The sequence below is a fragment of the Pocillopora damicornis genome, chromosome 7 (assembly GCF_964200805.1).
Source record: "Pocillopora damicornis chromosome 7, jaPocDami1.2, whole genome shotgun sequence".
Taxonomy (NCBI): Eukaryota; Metazoa; Cnidaria; class Anthozoa; order Scleractinia; family Pocilloporidae; genus Pocillopora; species Pocillopora damicornis.
In genome coordinates, this window is record NC_142676.1 from 7,131,968 (window position 1) to 7,150,167 (window position 18,200).

The 18,200-nt window shown below is 36.7% G+C and overlaps 4 protein-coding genes across 4 annotated transcripts; 1 reads left to right on the forward strand and 3 right to left on the reverse strand.

Moving 5' to 3' along the window:
* Window positions 1–1,038: 1,038 nt before the first annotated feature.
* On the forward strand, window positions 1,039–6,583 carry LOC113677672 (glia maturation factor beta). Its single transcript, XM_027194509.2, has 7 exons — window positions 1,039–1,283; window positions 1,581–1,677; window positions 2,773–2,822; window positions 3,630–3,679; window positions 4,045–4,127; window positions 5,431–5,504; window positions 5,975–6,583. The coding sequence occupies exons 1-7, from the start codon at window positions 1,281–1,283 to the stop codon at window positions 6,035–6,037; spliced, it is 420 nt and encodes a 139-aa protein (XP_027050310.2). The 5' UTR covers window positions 1,039–1,280; the 3' UTR covers window positions 6,038–6,583.
* LOC113677671 (protein cornichon homolog 1) lies at window positions 6,128–11,198 on the reverse strand. The gene is made up of 5 exons (XM_027194508.2): window positions 11,020–11,198; window positions 10,876–10,944; window positions 9,911–10,023; window positions 8,937–9,080; window positions 6,128–8,017 (listed from the first exon to the last, which is right to left on the reverse strand). The coding sequence occupies exons 1-5, from the start codon at window positions 11,092–11,094 to the stop codon at window positions 7,993–7,995; spliced, it is 426 nt and encodes a 141-aa protein (XP_027050309.1). The 5' UTR covers window positions 11,095–11,198; the 3' UTR covers window positions 6,128–7,992.
* Window positions 11,199–11,941: 743 nt separating this feature from the next.
* LOC113677673 (coiled-coil domain-containing protein 167) lies at window positions 11,942–14,350 on the reverse strand. Its single transcript, XM_027194510.2, has 4 exons — window positions 14,198–14,350; window positions 13,839–13,933; window positions 13,150–13,202; window positions 11,942–12,637 (listed from the first exon to the last, which is right to left on the reverse strand). Exons 1-4 carry the CDS (start codon window positions 14,216–14,218, stop codon window positions 12,534–12,536), a joined length of 273 nt encoding a protein of 90 aa, XP_027050311.1. The 5' UTR covers window positions 14,219–14,350; the 3' UTR covers window positions 11,942–12,533.
* Window positions 14,351–15,206: 856 nt separating this feature from the next.
* On the reverse strand, window positions 15,207–18,192 carry LOC113677684 (putative ATP-dependent RNA helicase DDX41). Its single transcript, XM_027194519.2, has one exon. It carries the CDS (start codon window positions 18,111–18,113, stop codon window positions 16,260–16,262), a length of 1,854 nt encoding a protein of 617 aa, XP_027050320.2. The 5' UTR covers window positions 18,114–18,192; the 3' UTR covers window positions 15,207–16,259.
* Between the last annotated feature and the right edge of the window lie 8 nt (window positions 18,193–18,200).

Here is an 18,200-nt window from a genome sequence, read left to right on the forward strand (position 1 = left end):
TTGTTTAAGAATATTGCTGTCCTAATTCTCCTCTTACAATTACGATTCTACGCATCACAAACTGATGGGAAAAAGGTGGGAAGCAACTACGGGAACTGGATTGAGTTGCTCGTCCACAAATGTATTTATTGATCATGAGAGAGAGTCGACTTCAAATACAGAACATGAAATTTTTTTTAATCGATAAAAAGAATAATGTGTTGGCAAGTTCTTGCTAACGTAAACATAAGTTACAAGGTCAAGAGGCAACACTGTACCGTACTGAGAATTTTGCACTGCGTTGTAAACCTCAATCCAAAGAGTAACACATCAGTAAAGATAAAGAACGCTTTCTTAACAATAATTTCCAATTTAAGAGATAACTTGCGGTTTTAAGGAGACTACTGTGCCTGGTAATTGTTTTGATGGCCTGCTTCACATCCGAAGCGAAGGATGTAATCCTTTTTTGTGTCTGCTCACTGATTTCGTGCATCGCGATTTCACGATTTGCATCGTTAGACGTTCGCTGGTGTTTTCGATTCAACATACCGTCACGTGCGAATCATGTCAAAGGAATCATGCCAGGTGCGTTCACATTAATCCTATTCTTAACCAAATTTCAATTAATAATGTCTCGAGGATGAAAACTACCCTTTCACTACCTAAAAACTTTTGAATTGTTTACAAATGCGACTCCTTTGTTGTGAATGAACAATCGGATCGGAGACTGAGGTCAGTTCTTCACAAAAGAAATAAAAGATTATCTAATCTCAATAAGTATTCTTGCGGCATAGCATGATCTAGAAACACGAACAATTCACCTTTAAGCTAGAGCTTTCTCGTGAACAAAAGGAAAATTTGTAGCCATCAGTATGTAGGGATATCTGAAAAATTCTTCACCAGTGGGAAAGGGGAAGGAATGTCCACTGCTTACGTATTGTTCGCCTTTAGGCCTACAATTTGTATCATTTTTAGAGCTCATAAGCTATCATAGAGCACGTAGAACCAATTTGAACAAGTTCCGTAGATAAATTGCAGATATCAAAGAGGGTTGACTCTAATCCAAAATAGCCTTAAAATTGATCATAAGAAGAGAAGTGTCGGTCGTTATCAAGAAAAACGAATAGTCTTTGGAAGAATACTCCTCCTCGTCGACGATAAACCCCCCATTAGAGTTTCATTGTGTGATAGGTACTGTGTACATGTGTATAAATTCCCGACATTTCCTCGTTCCCAATCTTCGCTCTTACTGTTATGTTGCGTGGACACATAGTCACTTCCTTCCGTAGAGACAGGACAGAATGGTGAGTGTGATAGAGGTGTATTTCACAGTCCGCATACCCATAAAAATTGAAAAAAATTGTATCAGTTGTCGTACAATGACCTTTAAATGCAAGCGTGGTTGAATATCCGAAAAAATTATGGCTGCTTTCGAGCAAATGAGATCACGCCAAGGTAATAGCTAAAATTTAATAGCGTCGAAAAGCTTTACGAATTTGAAACCTAAACAGTCAGCCTGATTGCAGCAAATTAAACTCTTTAAGCTCAAAAATCTATGAAAGCCTAGGGTGTAACTTTTATTTAATTTGGATCTTTTTCAGAGTGGGAATATAAAAGTCTGCGACATCGACCCGGTGGTCAAAGAAAAAGTAGAAAAATTTCGTCTTCGTAAAGAGAAAACCATAGCCGCCATTGTCCGTAAGTTTTTGACTAACATGATCTTTTTGTGGGGAATTCTATATAAACTAGGATTTGGTTTATTTCTCTTTTGTAAATATAATGTCAAAAATATACTCAGATGTCCGCTGTGTCCGAAAAGTAGGACTGTCGAATGCTGTGGATGGGGAATGTGGAGGAGGAGTGGGGTGACCCAGCTGTAATGGATTAATATTCCGTCTAGGGGGGAGGAGGGTTTTGAAAACCTCGTTGTTGCTTCATGCTCTGCTAACCAGGAGAAGTTTCAGTGATGTGGTACACTGGCTTGGGAGAAGACTTTTAAGGGATGCTCGTGCAATGAGGCTGCTCTTCACAAACTTCACCTTTTTTCCTCACTATTTTTCCACAGTACACTTATGTTTTCATCTTGCTCCTAGTGAAAGAACTTGATTGATTTGCATTCCATATCTGGAGAGGATTTCCTTTGCTTATCAATTGTCAATTACTGGAGAATGTTCGTTTAAAGCAAAAAGTATTGCAACTATCGCGACAGACCTCACCTTTACCTTGAATGTGAACTAGACTCAGGGACATGTACCACTCAGATTTAAGTAGACAATTTCAACTCCAATCTTGATCCTGGATTTTTGAAAGTTTCAAAAATCTAGTTGTGAGTTTCCAGTTTTGGGTTTTTTGAATCAAGAATCCTGTTTGGAGAAACAGAATTTGTCAAGGGAACAAGTTTATTCTTGAAAGAAGAACAGAGAAGCACAGCTTCCCTTATCCATGTTAGACACTTTGAATGGTACAGGTCAATAAATTAAAGGATATTTTTTATTTCCCTAAATTTCCCAGTACTATTTGTATATATCAGTGTGAAACTCTTAAACCTTTAACTCCCAAGATCTCATTAGTAATTCTTGTTACTCTCTGCCATACAGTTCTTGTGATGTTTGTGTGAAGAAACTGGTATTGGATCAACTTATAATCTGCTAATTGATATTTTTCTTCATTCTCATCACTTGTCTGCCTGATATTGTATTGATATTGTAAGGAGAAATTCTGTCTTGGTCACTCCTGGGAGTTAAAAGGGTTAAGTATTAAATTGTTTGTTTTTTTGCTACTTACTTTTTCTAGTCAAGATTGACCCTGACAAACACCTAGTAGTCATAGATGAGGAACATGAGGTGGGTTCATGTTGTGCTAAATTATAGGTACATGATAATTATTAAGATAGTTGCAAATATTTATTTAGCACTTAAAATTTGCAGACTTAAGAAATTTTGGGAATCTCATCAGTTGTTTTGAGCATATCCTGGAAGGGGTTTGATATACCTGTCAATTATCAAGGGTAACACAGTGGTCAACCATTGTGCATGTGCTTTTTTTCTGGCTGTCAGAGCAAGGTTCTCTCACATGAGTAACCAACAAGACAGCTGATGTTTCTTTTGTTTTCCTATGACATTTTGGCTCGTGGGGGAGGAGGGGCAAAATTGATCCCCTTCCACACAACAGACATTTGAGTGCTGTGTTGTCAAGCCTCGGGTGAGAGTCTCATGTGGTAATCTACTGACCATAATTTAGAATAAGCAGTTTTGCTGGCATTCGTTTTTGGGAGATTTACAAGACATCTCAAAGCTTGGTACTCTGGTAACTAAGAACAGAGAGGCAAATTTTTACAGAAAGAAATAATTGAGCGTGTCTTGAGGAGTATTTTTTTGAAAATTTTTTCAATTTTTGACTTCAGACCAAAACAATTAAGTTGTTTAATTGTTACAGCATGCTAGATGACTGCCAAAAACAATTTGTCAAAATTATTTCAAGCTTTCATAGTTTGAAGTGTTGATGGAAGGTCAATTTTGAGCATAATTTACTGAGTCATTAATTTGGTCAAGAGTAACAGCTTAATACAGGGGCAGCTTGGAAGGGGTTTTAATGTATTTATGGTGTTTATGGTTATCAGAGTTTAACTGACAAGCAGTTTGGTTTTGCAGGATATATCTATTGATGACTTAAGAGAGGAACTACCAGATCACCAGCCTCGGTATCCTTTTGGGAAATTAAGCGAATTTATTGTACTTTTTAGCAAAAAATAATTGCAGGGAACTACTTATTAAAAGCTTGAAAAGCCTAGAAGCTGTAAAAACTGTTCTAGGAACTTTTTATTTTATCAGTTGTAGAATATACATTGGTGATGGTCCAGTGAAGTTGTGATTGGCAATGAATGGTTGTAACAACTGCCACAAAACTGTTTGAAATTTCCCAGATTTAGCCATACCCAAATTGAAACATTCCACATTGATGTAAGATTGGCGTCTGATTGGAAGAGCTTGTCAAACTCATTGTGGATACTTTTGATAAATTATTAATATTTGTCAAAAACATACATATTTTCTTAACAATTTGCAGCTATGTGGTACTTAGTTATGTTTATAAACATGATGATGGAAGGGTTTCTTATCCCTTTTGTTTCATCTTCATTTCTCCCCAAGGTAAGCTCAGAGAAGTTTTCAACACCAGCTGCTTAGTGTAGCAGCACCAACTATTCAATTCAATCACTTATCCTTTTCCAATTTCTTACTGCAATTTTCCCTTTTGAATAGCAGTTAAGGATTATTCTATTTTGCCAGACGCTTAAGGCCAGTTATTTACACGAGGTCTAACCCAAACTACAGTTTTACTCAATCATTGGGCCTTGGGATTCCTCAACAAGAGGGTTGTTTTACTTAACCCTTTAACTCCTAAGATCTCATAAGTAATTCTCCTTACTGTCTGCCATGTAGTTCTTGTGTTGTTAGTTTGAAGAATTTGGTATTGGATCAACTAATTATCCCATAATTAATATTTTTCTTTATTCTCATCACCTTTCTGGTTGATATTGTACTGATATTGTAAGGAGAAACTCTGTCTTGGTCACTCATGGGAGTTTAAGGGTTAAATGAACGTCCTTCCACTGTTAGCTTATGGCCATCTTTACACTGGTTACAAAAATAAATGTTCAGATCAAAGGTTCAGCTAAACTGAGGATTGTTTAGGGGGGTATTTTTTAAACAAGGGCTAAACTTTATTCATAAAATAATCAGACCTTGAAAAGTTCTTTCAGGTTTTACTTAGGAGCATGTTCTTTGCATACTTCATTTTTTATCAGCCAAGAGTACCAATGATTTATAAAGTAGCTCATCCAGGAGACCAGGAAGGAATCTGATAAAATCTGTAGGGAAATAAATTTCATTTGACCTGCAGAGTGAAAATTAAATTATACCTGTTGTGACTTACGAATCCTTATGTACATTTAACTTTCTTAGGACTTTCAAATGCACTGAAGTAATTGATGCAATTGATGTGGTTAATGTGTGTTGTTTGACCAGGAAAGAATAAAAAATAACAGAAAGAACTTTCAAATGTTTCCTAGTGCTGATGGTTGATAGAACTTGATGAGACTTATTTTGATGGTTGAAAAGATAGCTTGATCTGCTTAGAGCACAAAAATGAATTGTTTCTGATATGCATGTTTCTGAGGAAACATGTGCTGATTATGCTAAGGGGTGGCACTTAATTTGCTAACAAGTATTTGAATTCTACACCTGGGCCTCCCAGATGGATTGATTGATTCCCTTTGCTACAAAGCCACACATTAGGAGTGGGGCAGCTAGCTTGTGAGGATCATGGCTTTACTCGAGTTTCAAGTGGCAGCTCAAATTTAATTTATTCAATTGCAAATTGTGAATGAAATTAGTTGGTTGTTAGAGGTTATGTAGAGCATGCTTTGGAAATACTCCGGTCTCTTTACAACAGGTTGTAACCCAAAATTTCATGTGATGTATTCTGGCACAAAGAACAGCCTTACTACAGAACTGAAGCAAACCAAGGTAATTTACTTTAAACAAATTGTAAATTTGTCACAAATAGTTTGAAAATCATCAGTGTAAGTTTTCAAAACTGATGCATCGTATGATACCAGAATTCACCTGGAGTTTTAGTTGGCCTTCCAACAAGGGAGTGTTTGGTCCAACTGCTGATTCATTCCACATGGGAAAATGTAGTCTTGAGAAGTTTCCTCTCACTCCATTAATCTCTAAAAGTGATGAGCATCTAATTTCTCCCAACAGAATCACCCCTTAACCCAACATTTATGTCACAAGAGTAAGGGAAATGATCTAACTCAAGATGCTCTTGATTGTTAAATTCTCCTTGTAATTGCTGTAAGAAATGTAAAGAGAACAGTATGGAGTACTTTAATACCCATGTGAGGGTGAGTAAAAGAGGTACTGTGTAGTTACACAGGGAGGCTTGATGGCGTGAATATAGAAATACATGTAAATTCCTTTTTTTTTCCCAGGATTTTGAATTAAGGTCTGTTGAAGAGTTGACTGAGGAATGGTTGAAAGAGAAGCTCCGTTAATCTGCTGTACTTACCATTTGTTCACAGTCATTACAAACAATATTGTAACTTTTTGGGTATATTTTTTTTCATTGACAAATTGACTTGAATGCCTTTGGAGAAAAATTTATTAAATATCATTCATCAAATTTGTCAGTCATTTTGTACTTTCAGTGCCACCTTCTACATAGCTAAATTTGTAGATCTTGAATAATTTGAAATGTAATGCAAAGTTGTCTGGTTTTATCAACTGAGTTGATGTTCTAAATTAGCCACTGTTGAGAGAATGTGATGTTTTAACAAGATAAGTGTGTAACTAATATCTTTGTATAATCTGTTCATGTTGTCCTTCAGCAATGTAATTAAAAGTAACAAAATTGTTCTGATGAGGCCTTAAACTGCTGTTTAAAAAGTAAAATCTGAAATTCAATCTTTCACCGATCTATGGCATCATCAGGGATGATGTAACCTGATGATGCCATTGATCAGCAAAAGCTTGGATTTTAGATTTTACTTTTTAAACAGCAGTGTAAGGCCTCATTAGAACAGTTTTATATTTTTGATAAATTTGTTGTTATGTATCATCTGCCTGCTGAATAATACATTAATTCTTTGAGAGAAGATGTCCCCTAAACCACTTCTGGGAACAAAAGGGTGAAGTTTTCAGCATAACTAACTAAGACAGAGGTTGAGGCATGTTTGACAAGGTGACTTGGGCAAGCTGCTTTTGAAACTTTCACAGCACCTTGCTACACTTAGAATTATAAAAGGGTCAAGATGAACTATAATTATTAAGAAATAAAAAAAATTCTGAGGGTTACTTGCTGAGGTTTAGCACCCAGAACAGAAATATACATACTCCCAGTTTTTTAGTGCTGCAGAAAACATGGGTAGTTTGGGGCCCCAGCCTGTAAGATGGCATGAGGAAAGATAAGATGGCTACCATTGGCTAGGATGATTTATTTACATCTCATGGCTTAATCTCTTCAGGATAGAGTGCACTGATGAAAGAATGCTACAAGAAAGTGACCAACAAGTTACCTTACAACCAAGAATTCAATAAACCATTTTCAAGTTTTTAAAACCCACACTTTTAAAATGGGTTAAGTGCAGGGCCTTTCTTCATAAAATCAGTTATGTTTGCATAATTGTCAAATCAAAGCTTTGCACCAACTCTACTTTGAAAACAGAGGCCCTGTGGATCGGGAAAATAGCTTATTAACAAACTGGGGATCAATAAGTAAAGTACACAACAGTAGCCATTGGAAACTTAAACCCACAATATCTGAATATAACTGATCAGAACTAGTTTTCTTTAATCTTGTCATCTGTCTGCTAAATGAAACTCCATGAATATCTGAGAGGTATTTTTGTTGACCAGTTTTGGGGGTTCAAGGTTTGGTCCAAGTAAAAGAAAGTTTTTTCATACTGAAGATATCTATATATCTCATCTGTATATCATGTGCAACTCTACTAAAAAAAAAAAAAAAAAAAACATATCTACCATCCATCATGGACTCCGCAATGGGGTAGTCCCTGACCACCATATTCACATTTTAGAGAAATGAATGTACATGAAGCCCCTCCTCAGATGCTCTTGGACGGAATATTTCTAACTCTGGCTTTTGTGCCATAAACATGGTAACTAGCTTAACGCAGTAAAAACTGTTACAATGTCAGGATCTTCCATATTCCAATGCAAGATGTAGTTTTAGGGCAACATTTCACCAGTCTGTGGAACCTAGTGGCTAGAACAGCTAAAATTTCATGAACTACAAGCCACTGAGTATAACTGCTAACTACATAGAGCTTCAATATTTCAGTTTGCAACAGCTAGCACAATGTATGAGAGAAGGTCAAGTTTGAGGTAAAAAATCCTTGCCGCCATCATCCACACCACTAGTTGTCTCAACTGACAGTCTCAGTCAAGAAGAGGAAAAAAATTTCAGTCTACAATGTGGCTTTTGAATGCTCCATCAGGCCAACAAGGCATACATCATCCTGAAAAGAAATGTGAAATTACATTTTTTCAACCTGTAATCCTTTCATAATTTAACGCCTAAATTTTGTGATAAGATTATGAAGGGAAAATAGCATAAAATTAACCCTGACTAAGAAGAATATGGCTGAAAATGTCTCGGCTTACTTAATCCTTTAAACTACCATGTGTTACCAAGACTTAATTCTCCTCGCAATATCAATAAAAAATCAGGAAAACAAGTGATGGAAAAAGAAAAATAAACCTTGGGGGATTATGGGTAGTAGCTGATCCAATACCACAAACTAACATTATATTGGTATTGCAGAAAGTAACCAGAATTCCTAATGAGATCTTAGCAGTGTAAGGGTTATTAACTTGCTGTTGGGTGTATATCAAAATAACATCCCCATATTTCAGGGAGAGAAGTTATAAAAATTTTTATAAAGGGTGTGAATTCTATATGTGTCCTTTTTTTTTAAATTCTAAATATAACAAAGTATTTGGAATTAAGTACTCAAATCAGGATGATGACAAATATTGCAGGCATAAAAAACAGCAAGCAGTCTTGCAAGAGTTCAGTGATTTAGCTTGGTATCCTCCCTGTATAAAGAAGTTATTTCATTTTTTCCACATTCTTTTTGTGATCAAACCCAATTTGCTTCTTAATTACTTCCAAATTCAGTGCAGTTTATTTACCACAACAAGCTAAATGTATCATTGTGATTCAGTCCCTTTTACATGCAAGAAATTTATACTGTGATATAAGTGATTTGAAACAAATCTTTTTGATCAGTTCATCTCCAATTTCTGAAGTAAGAAGCCATGCAATCAAGGAAATGAATTTGTTCTCCTGGCAGGTGTTAAAATGAAATGATCCATGCAAATGAGAGAGAGTAACATTGTACAAACACTTCTCTTATTGAATTTTCACTGACTTACCTATAGAGGTAATAGAAGAAAGACAGTAGAAAGAATGCCAGTTTAATCCACCCTTCCTTCTGACAGCGAGACATTTCACTAGCATTCATAACCTCTGTAGGGTCATAGAGGCCTGGAACACTCATAACTGGCCTGTTAGCATATCTAATATGAAAAAAAATAATAAGTAGACAAGCATCTAATTTCTCCCTACAATATCTTCCCTGAATTACACATTCAGGTCATGAGAATAAGGAAATGATCACCAGCCCAAGACGCTCTTGATTGTTAAACAAATTCTCCTTGTCAGCATCTTAGTTAATGTATAGAGAACAGTAAAGAGAATATGACAACTGATGTTAGGATATAAAGCATTAAACAATTTACACAGAGTAAGAAGTTATGTAATGCCACCTAGTATCATCAGTTTGATGCAAGCTTTTAGACAGGACTGGGCTGGGTTGTCATCGGAAAATTGAATAAATAGTAAGGGGGTTGAATTTAATTCATGCTGCATAGTCTAATTTTAATTTAGTTAATTTTCTCCTGGGTTAGGAGGGGGGGCAGGGTTACAGGAGGCATACTCTCTCAGAAAAATTTGAGATTTGAAACTCATAGTAACTTTATTTAGCCAGACATTGATGTTAGAATCAGTTCAGAATTATTTCCTTTCTGTCATAGATCAAAATTCAGAAAGTAGCTGATGCAAAATGGTCTGAATCAAAAAAATTTTTATAAATCATGAGTCAAAGGGAGAGATTTGCAAACTTTTCAAGTGTTCTCCCAATATCCCAAGTGGGTTATAGAAAGTGCAGTCAATTGCTTTAATAAAATAACCTTGGAAAAGAAAAACACAGTTTGTCTCAATTTTGTACAGCTTTACAGGTGCAATAAATGATAGGTTTTTGACCAATCAAGGAACTCCAAGTTCTTAAGTACATTATAATCTAAAGTAAACTGTTTCTGAGATTGTACCAATCTGCAGAACGCCTTACCTGTGGATATTATAAACTATAAGGGGAAGATTGAACAAGAAAGCTGTCCATTGACCACCAACAAGAAGAAGAAGACTGACAAACAAGTGGACTCCATATTCAGGAAGTACAAGCTGTCAAAGGAACAAAAACAGCATGTTGAATTATTGAATTCATTTGATATCAGTGCTTTAATTTCTTATATTTAGATTTCCTGCATCAGAAATTACTTGAAATACACTTTGAAAAGGACACTATCCAGAGGACAACTAAGAATTTGGAATATCATCACCTAGGGATCTCACAACTTATGATTGTGTCATGACTGTCAGGCCAGGACTGGACATGTAAAAGCAATGATTCCACTCCTTACTGGGATAAAAATATTCCAAGCCATTTTTACTTGTTATTTTCTTTCGCTTCTCATCATTTAAACGAATATACACAAAGGAAAATCAAAGTGGCTTCAGAAATTTGTTAGGAAGAAAAATATTGGACCACAGCATGCCCACTGCTCTGTAGACAACACTTGACGCCCCTTTGAAATAATTGTAATATATAAGCTTTAAAACCAAAAGCTTATGCTGATATTCTAAGTAAATTCTATCGCCTCATTTATAATAAATTAATTTCCTTAACAGATATCTCAGTTAACCATATAAACAGTGCTGCATATAATTTCCGTAAAGATTACGTTAAGACTACAAAAGGAATAAAAGAATCGACGGTGGTGAAATAAAATTCATCATAATAACCTACAAAAATTTTCACTACAAACATTTCAAGACAAATATTGTGTATACAAAGTGCTAGTTAAAGAACTACAAACCAACACCCTTTGCTAGCTATCGATGACTAAGGGCACCAACTACGACCAGCTTCCAAAATGATGTCCACAATATCAGACGAAGTTTCTCCCAATTTTTCCCTGAAATAACACGATTTAAAAGGAGAGCTATCGCGCATACAAAACATCGTCAACATACCGGATTTAAATTATTGCAAAGATCCACAGGATTCTTGTAGTCAGTTTTAAGGTCGTCAAACGCTATGATCTGAAATACAATCAAGCAGCAACGACCTCAGTAATCGACATTGTGATCAAAAGTGTAGCAAAAACACATACTTACGTTCCAAATTGCGAAAAATATCAAAGCTATGCTGATCAGAATCGCCAAAATAAACGCAAAAACTTCGAAAGACATCTTAGCTAGTGACACTTGGCGCGTTCGCCGGCCAAGGTGAGTAGGCCAGGTCACCAAGCTTGGGTCCCAGTTGACGTGGAAGAGACAGCAGGTGAATGACAGAAAAGTCACGGATCGACGGATTTGACCTTAGTAAGTAACCAGATCGCGTACTTAAGCGTATTATGAAAGGATTACTGGATTTTTAGAGCACGATGGAACAATAGTTTTCCCAGAAGTTCTTTTTTTGAGTTGTCACACAACGCTGGTTGACGATCGTTGTGTGACATCGGTGACAACGCTTGCTAAGGACTATAGACACGTTTGGTTCGATTTCGCACTGGTCTTGGAATTCGAACCTAACTTTCGGCTATAGATCGTGGTCGGTCTTTGATAGTAGATGTTTGCCCATCAGTTTTGTCCACTATCTTTAAAATTTGTTTGTGGGGTGACAGGGAGGTAAGATTTCCATCCAGTTGCATACTTCATTATGCACACAGTTCTTGGATGAAGAAAACAGCACCAAACACAATTGATGGACTTTGGGAATACGGCTTTGTTTTATAATGGTATGGGGCTGTGCAGAAATCTTACCAGGAGGGACTTGGTCTCTAGGGCTATGTGTCACAAAGGGAAATAAAAGAAGAAGACTAGGATTAAAACAAAAACTGCATTGGAAAATGGGATTTGTGCACTTTCATTCTTCTTGCCATGGGCAAATGTGTAAGAGAGTCTCAATGAATCTTTGATCCCCAGGCATTTAGGATTCCACCCTCTAGTGTTCAACCACAGAGCCACAGACAACTCTGAAGTTGTTTTTAGATCATGCTCACTTAAAAGTAATATTAATAACAAATGATACAATAAATGTTTGGAATTTTTCAAGATGTTCATTTATTCTTCGAGAAAAAACTCAAATAATATGGGCCAATCCAACACTACCCTGAGAGACCAGGTGTTTAGCCCCTTGACCTTAAGAGTGATCAGCATCAAATTTCTCCTTACAGTAATACTCCTGAGTCATTCATTAAGATCATGAGAATGGAAAAAATGATCGCCAACCTAAGAAAATTGAATTGTGAAACCAATTCTCCTTGTCAGTGCATGAGGAAAAGCATGGAGAACAGATTGGAGAAAATGAAATCCTGATGCTAGGGTGTAGAGGTTTGATATGAAAAATCACTGAATATCAGGCCCAAAGCGATGATCTCTGTTAACTAAATTGTTTCTGTGGAAATGTTGCTGAAAAAAAACTTTTGTACCTGGGCATGATATTTAATATTTAATTGTAATTTTTCTTAAAGTTTATGTCTACCACTGGGGACATAAACTTCCAAGTGTTTTAATTTTGAGTTGAATGAGGCCTTTGCCTCTCCAAAGGGTGTTTTTCAATTGTTTTTATTCACAGATCTCTGTACAATAAAACTATTAATGACAAAATTACATTCCTAAGAACACAATCAACTAAAAAATAGCAGATATCCCATAAACAAAAGTCCTAGAATGGCTACAGACACAGCCATGGATTTTCTGTTTTCTTTGCGTAGATTTCCCAAAGATTTCTCTATGAATAAAATGCAAGAACAGGCATCTGGAGTAAAGTACAATTTAATAATTATACTGACTAATTGGTCAAGGTGTACCAGTAGGTATTAAGAATTTAACTCCCAATATCTGATTGCTAATTCTCCCTTCCAGCTGTCATGCATTTTCATAATTTTCTTATAAATTGGTTGCCTGAATTTGGTGTTAGATCAAGATAACAACTTCTACCAGATAAGTTTGAGTATTCTCATTATCTTTTTGCTGGATAAGGTATGGATATTATAAGGAGAAGTTACATGTTGATCACCTCTGGGAGTTAAAGGGTTGAGGAGCGGATTTGAAGAAAGCTGAGTTGGCCATCCCTCTTTATATCAAGAGTTTTTAACCCTCTTTCCCTCAAGGGAGAAATAAGTTGGGTGCATCAACTATAAGAGGGTGAAAGAGTTTGGAAAGTCTTTTATAAACATATTTTAAGCAAATAGTGATATACTGATGATATTAGCATCATAACTTTTTTTTAACTGTTCTTACCATGTTCTTTAAGTTTCTCCTGTATCTGCTCTTGTCTGTCAATTAACCCATCTCTAAATTGTTGTATACATTAAAAATTAAAATTTAGTTATTGTTGTCTTACTTAAATGGGATGAATATTAATTTTGGTAATAGCCACCTCACTTTACATGTTTGGAATTGTGTTGCGATGGAATAATAAAAATAATAAAATAAAAATTAATCAATTTTTTTCTGACATAAGATTGAATGAAAATGGCTTGATCTTATGATTTCAGTCAACCAGGCTGGCTTAGTTTTGGAGAACACATTTAATCTACAAATCTTTCATTGATGACAAAAATCCTAATACTATCATGTTCATATGAAATGTTGGGCCAGCCTACTCACTGTAAATCTTGAAAGGTGTTCTCCTGTTCATCTCAGTAAGAAATCTGAGTCATTCTCTAATATATGAACAGTACCAGTGAAAATCTCAACACCATGAGTGGGATGAAATACTAAATAAATTCAGCAAAATACCCAAAAAAAGTAAGAAATCTTTTCCACTGAAATTATTTTGCCTGCTCTCAGAAGCCCTGCTCTGCATAGCATAGAAAAAAAAAACTTTGTTTGTCTCCCTTAAAAAGTGAATGCTATAAAATAAACAGTATTAAAAATAAATATAATATCTCTATCTCTATCTACCATTGCATTCAAGTATTAAGTACCTTTCACTATCTGACAATTTCTTTAGCCGAAGTCTTCGATCAATCATGTCCAGTTCATCCTCACAGCCTCTTATATCCTTCTCGACTTCCTCAATCTAACAGTAAAGCCAAGTAAATTGACATCATCTAAAATGCACTGAGCGGTTAGAAGTTTCCCGATCGAGGTTTTATTCAAAGAAGTTTCTTAGGCTGGCGTAAGCCACTGCAAATTTTCATGGTAGCGTTTTCACTTTTGGAAAATTTTCGTTTGTCATGCGTACGATTTGGTTTCAAGGAGCTGAGCGGAATCCATGAAAGGGGAATGACTACGGCCGGGGTAAGACTTAAGAAAGTATTCAATGGTTTCATCCTTTCAGTACCTGGTTAACAATTGTAGCCATCTTCAGCGTAGAGCTCTAAGAATTCGCCACGGCATAGAAATAGTATCTTTCTAGCTGTATACGAAACGTGTGTAAAAGTAAACACAGCTTTAGCACGAACAACAAACCACTTAGCTCGAGAACAAAAACAACCAGGCGTAGTAACACGTGTTTGTTGGGCACTGGCACTAGAGTTTTCCACTGACCAGAAATCACTACGCCAATGCTTGGTGTCTGGAAAAACTACAATTCTCCTCTCAGCCATTACAGGTTGTGGTATTAACCTTCAACTCCCAGATGTAATTAACATGGAACTTCTGCCTATAATATCCACACATTATCTAGCAAACAGATATTGAGAATACTCAAACTTATCAGGTAGAAGTTATCTTAATCTAACATCAAATTCTCACAATTAATTTATGAGGAAATGTGTAGCAGCTAGAAGGGAGAATTAACAATCAGATTTGAAAGTTTAAGGATTAATGATTTTGACAAATATCAGCTGCTGAATGTAGTTACAATTAAAATGACAAAGTTGTATAAAGTTCTACGTGAGAACAATGAGATAATTGATCATCTGCTTCTTGAAGTTTTACAAAATTTTCCCTCTTTCAATGCCCCCTGTACCCATTTCTCTCCCTGTTTGTATCTTTTTTCTTTTTCTTTTCTCCATGGTCTAAGTGAAAGGATGGTTGACATTAATTAGAGTAATTAGACTAATGATGGGAGGAGAAAATGTCAGTCAGTCAATCAATCAATCAAACAATGGGTTGACAATTGAAAAATACAAATGCACATGAGAAGTTGGAATTTGATCAAAAATGTTTTACACAGGTATTAATGCAAGGAAAACACACACATAACCTAATCTGCATCGAGGTGTCAACAATTAAATGTATTAAATGATGTTGTGATGTGACATCTGGAACAGATGAGCCAAACCATGCAAATAACTCAAAAAACAATGAAACTATGTTACAAAAAGAATGTCACAAAAATTACAAAATTTACATTATAAATGACTTTATTCTGCACTGCGTTTAAGTATAACTTCATTGCTCATTTTTATTTTCTGATCTAAATGGTCCCTTGTTTCCAAAAAACAATTTTGGAGGTAGTGATTCCAGCTGTTTTCTGATTACTTTAGATTGTGAATCACAGAATAAATAGCAATGCCACTGTTCATGATACAACCTCTACCTGTAACACCGACATGCATAATATGTAATATACAAATTCATGTTTACAAGAGTATCTAAAAGATCCATGCTCATTACTTAGCCTGCACTACAGGCAAGCACAGGAAGAGCTTCAGGGGTGAGACACCCGCAAGAGGAGGGGTGCACAAAATCATGTGATTGGCCCATCAAGCTCTCCTCATGCTTGCCTGAGAACAAAAAAAAAACCATCTGTTTGGAAGCATACACACGACTCTTAATATGCAACTTGATTCATATATTATCTTAATACTAAACCAATAATAGAAAACTATCAATGAGCAGTATCATCAAATTATTGCTTGAGTTGAAGATTGCAGAGATCTCAAACAGGAGCCAGGCCCCAAAAGGAGAGTGCATGGGGAAATCCAAATGGGGAAGGTTTAACATATAATGCCTCTAGTGGTAGTCTACAGTCTTTCTGAAACTACACATTGTCTGGATTTCAAACAGTCCTTCTTCCAAAACCTATTTTCTACTGAAATTGGAAGGTATCAGAGAAGAGAAATCAACAATGCCTTGCCACTGGCACTCTGTTTACTTCTGACAACCAGGTCATGTACATTTTCTTATGCCAATGAGTACATGTAAGTAGACAAATGAAGCTTTCTCTACATATGAACCTTGCGGAAACCTCTTCATGTCCAGTATAAAGCTGGAGGAAGTTTTCAAATACATATACCTTAAGACTTGCAGTATTTACGTTGTATCTCCTATGTTGATTGTGTCTACATACAACATGAGCTTACTATATACACAGTCTTCTACAATAATACAACCACTACACATACATGTATGACGAGGATGTAGAAATAACTGTAAGCGGACATCAGCAACTGAAGTTACCAGTCTGCAGCACCAGGTGCTAGATAATCCTTCCTTCCAATGTTTCCAGCTTGTTTGGTTTGCATTGCCTCCAACTTTGGACATTCAGTAATTCTGTGCCCAAGACCACCACAATAAGCACAACCACGTTCTTCACCAAGATCAAGATAGCCTTCATTTTCTGCCTGTAAGGCTGCAAGAACTGGAGGCAGTTTCTGTTTTGCTTCTAGTAACAGATGCTTCAGATCCAACAAGACAGATTCATCACAAGATTTGTTAATGAATGTGGTAGCAACTCCAGTCTTCCCACTTCGGCCTGTACGGCCTATTCTGTGGACATAGTTTTCAATGTCTTCAGGCATGTCATAGTTGATAACATGTTGAATATTGGGGAAGTCAAGGCCTTTGGAAGCCACATCTGTTGCAACCATAACATCTTTCTTTCCTTGTCTAAAACATTTCATTGCATATTCCCTTTCTTCTTGATCTTTGTCACCATGGATAGCAACAGCTTCAACTCCCTTGAGCAGTAAATATTCATGAATATCGTCAACATCTGCTTTCTTCTCTGCAAAAATCAGCACAGGGGGAGGAGTTTTCTGTAAGCACTCTAATAGATAAACCACTTTTGCCTCTTGCTTCACATACTCAACTTCCTGGATAACATCAAGACTTGCTGCCCCAGCTCTTCCTACATTGACAGTCACTGGCTTGACCAGAGCACTTTTGGCAAAGTTCTGAATCTTCTTAGGCATTGTAGCACTGAACAGCAGTGTCTGACGCTGCGATTTGAAGTAAGAGAAGATTGTTCTCACATCTTCTTCAAACCCCATGTCAATCATACGATCAGCTTCATCAAGAACCAAATATCTGCACACATCAAGATTGACCATTTTCTTATCTAGCAAGTCCATCAGACGGCCTGGTGTAGCAACCATCATGTGAACTCCTCTTTTGATGACCTCCATCTGATCCTTAACATTAGTTCCACCTATGCAGAGTGCAGATCGCAAAGTAGGAAGACCGTCCAGTTCCAAGGCTCTTGAAAATTCTGATATAACTTCAAATGTTTGACGTGCCAATTCTCGGGATGGTACAACTATAAGCCCGTAAGGCCCTTCCTGTCTCTGGAATGGAAGAACTTTCTCCTGCTCCAAACTAAACATGATAATGGGAAGTGTGAACACCAAAGTTTTCCCAGAACCTGTGAATGCGATTCCAATCATGTCTCTCCCAGTAAGAACAGCTGGTATGCCTTGGATCTGTATTGGTGTTGGATGTGTTATGCCCTTCTTCTTCAGTGTGTTCAGGACAGCGCGAGGAAATTTCATCTCCTTGAAAGTCTTGATGGGAGGTGGTATATCTTCACCTTCCACCAGAATATGCCATTTCTTCCTTATCTTATCAAATTTCTCTGGCGGATATGAGTTAAAGTAACGCGGTGGACGCCATCCAGTCTTGATGGAATCAGTGTACACGATTCCTTTCGCAATTTCCCCAACAGCCATCAAGACTTTCTTCTCAGCAATGCTGTCCAAAATCTTCTCTTCTTCTTTCAGCTGTTTTTCGTAGTCTGTTTCTTTTTCGGCTTCCGCTATCTTCTTAAGCTCGCTGTGCTGATCCAGCAAGCTCACGTTGGCCTTCAAGCCGATGGGCGCTTCTTCTTGTTTTTCTTTTTCCTCCAAAGACGTAAGCGCAACGTTTTGTGCAGTCTCCGCTGCTGTATTTGACTCTGTCTTTTTCTTCAAGAATTTCTCTCGCTTTTCAAGCTCAAGCCTTCTCCTCTCCTTTAAAGGAACGTAAGGTACGTAGTCTCCGTCATCTGATAACTCCTCTTCAATCTCATGTCGCCTTTTTCTCTGGTTTTCCATTGCTGAAAGGAAAATTCCGTTCGCAAAATGAAGTCTCGCTCTTCTTTGAACACTAACAAAGTACGTCAGCGACCGAGCCTTTTTCTC

Excerpts from the sequence above, each read along its gene's own strand:
- LOC113677672 (XM_027194509.2), top strand. Across the intron at positions 1,678-2,772 it reads AACCATAGCCGCCATTGTCC|TCAAGATTGACCCTGACAAA; the intron begins GTAAGTTTTTGA and ends TACTTTTTCTAG. Across the intron at positions 3,680-4,044 it reads CTACCAGATCACCAGCCTCG|CTATGTGGTACTTAGTTATG; the intron begins GTATCCTTTTGG and ends AACAATTTGCAG.
- LOC113677671 (XM_027194508.2), bottom strand. The coding sequence starts at position 11,094 with ATGTCTTTCGAAGTTTTTGCGTTTATTTTGGCGATTCTGATCAGCATA. Across the intron at positions 10,945-11,019 it reads TATTTTTCGCAATTTGGAAC|ATCATAGCGTTTGACGACCT; the intron begins GTAAGTATGTGT and ends ATTGTATTTCAG. Across the intron at positions 9,081-9,910 it reads ATAGTTTATAATATCCACAG|ATATGCTAACAGGCCAGTTA; the intron begins GTAAGGCGTTCT and ends TTTTCATATTAG.
- LOC113677673 (XM_027194510.2), bottom strand. The coding sequence starts at position 14,218 with ATGGCTACAATTGTTAACCAG. Across the intron at positions 13,934-14,197 it reads TGGCTACAATTGTTAACCAG|ATTGAGGAAGTCGAGAAGGA; the intron begins GTACTGAAAGGA and ends CTTTACTGTTAG. Across the intron at positions 13,203-13,838 it reads AAATTGTCAGATAGTGAAAG|AGATGGGTTAATTGACAGAC; the intron begins GTACTTAATACT and ends ACAACAATTTAG.
- LOC113677684 (XM_027194519.2), bottom strand. The coding sequence starts at position 18,113 with ATGGAAAACCAGAGAAAAAGGCGACATGAGATTGAAGAGGAGTTATCA.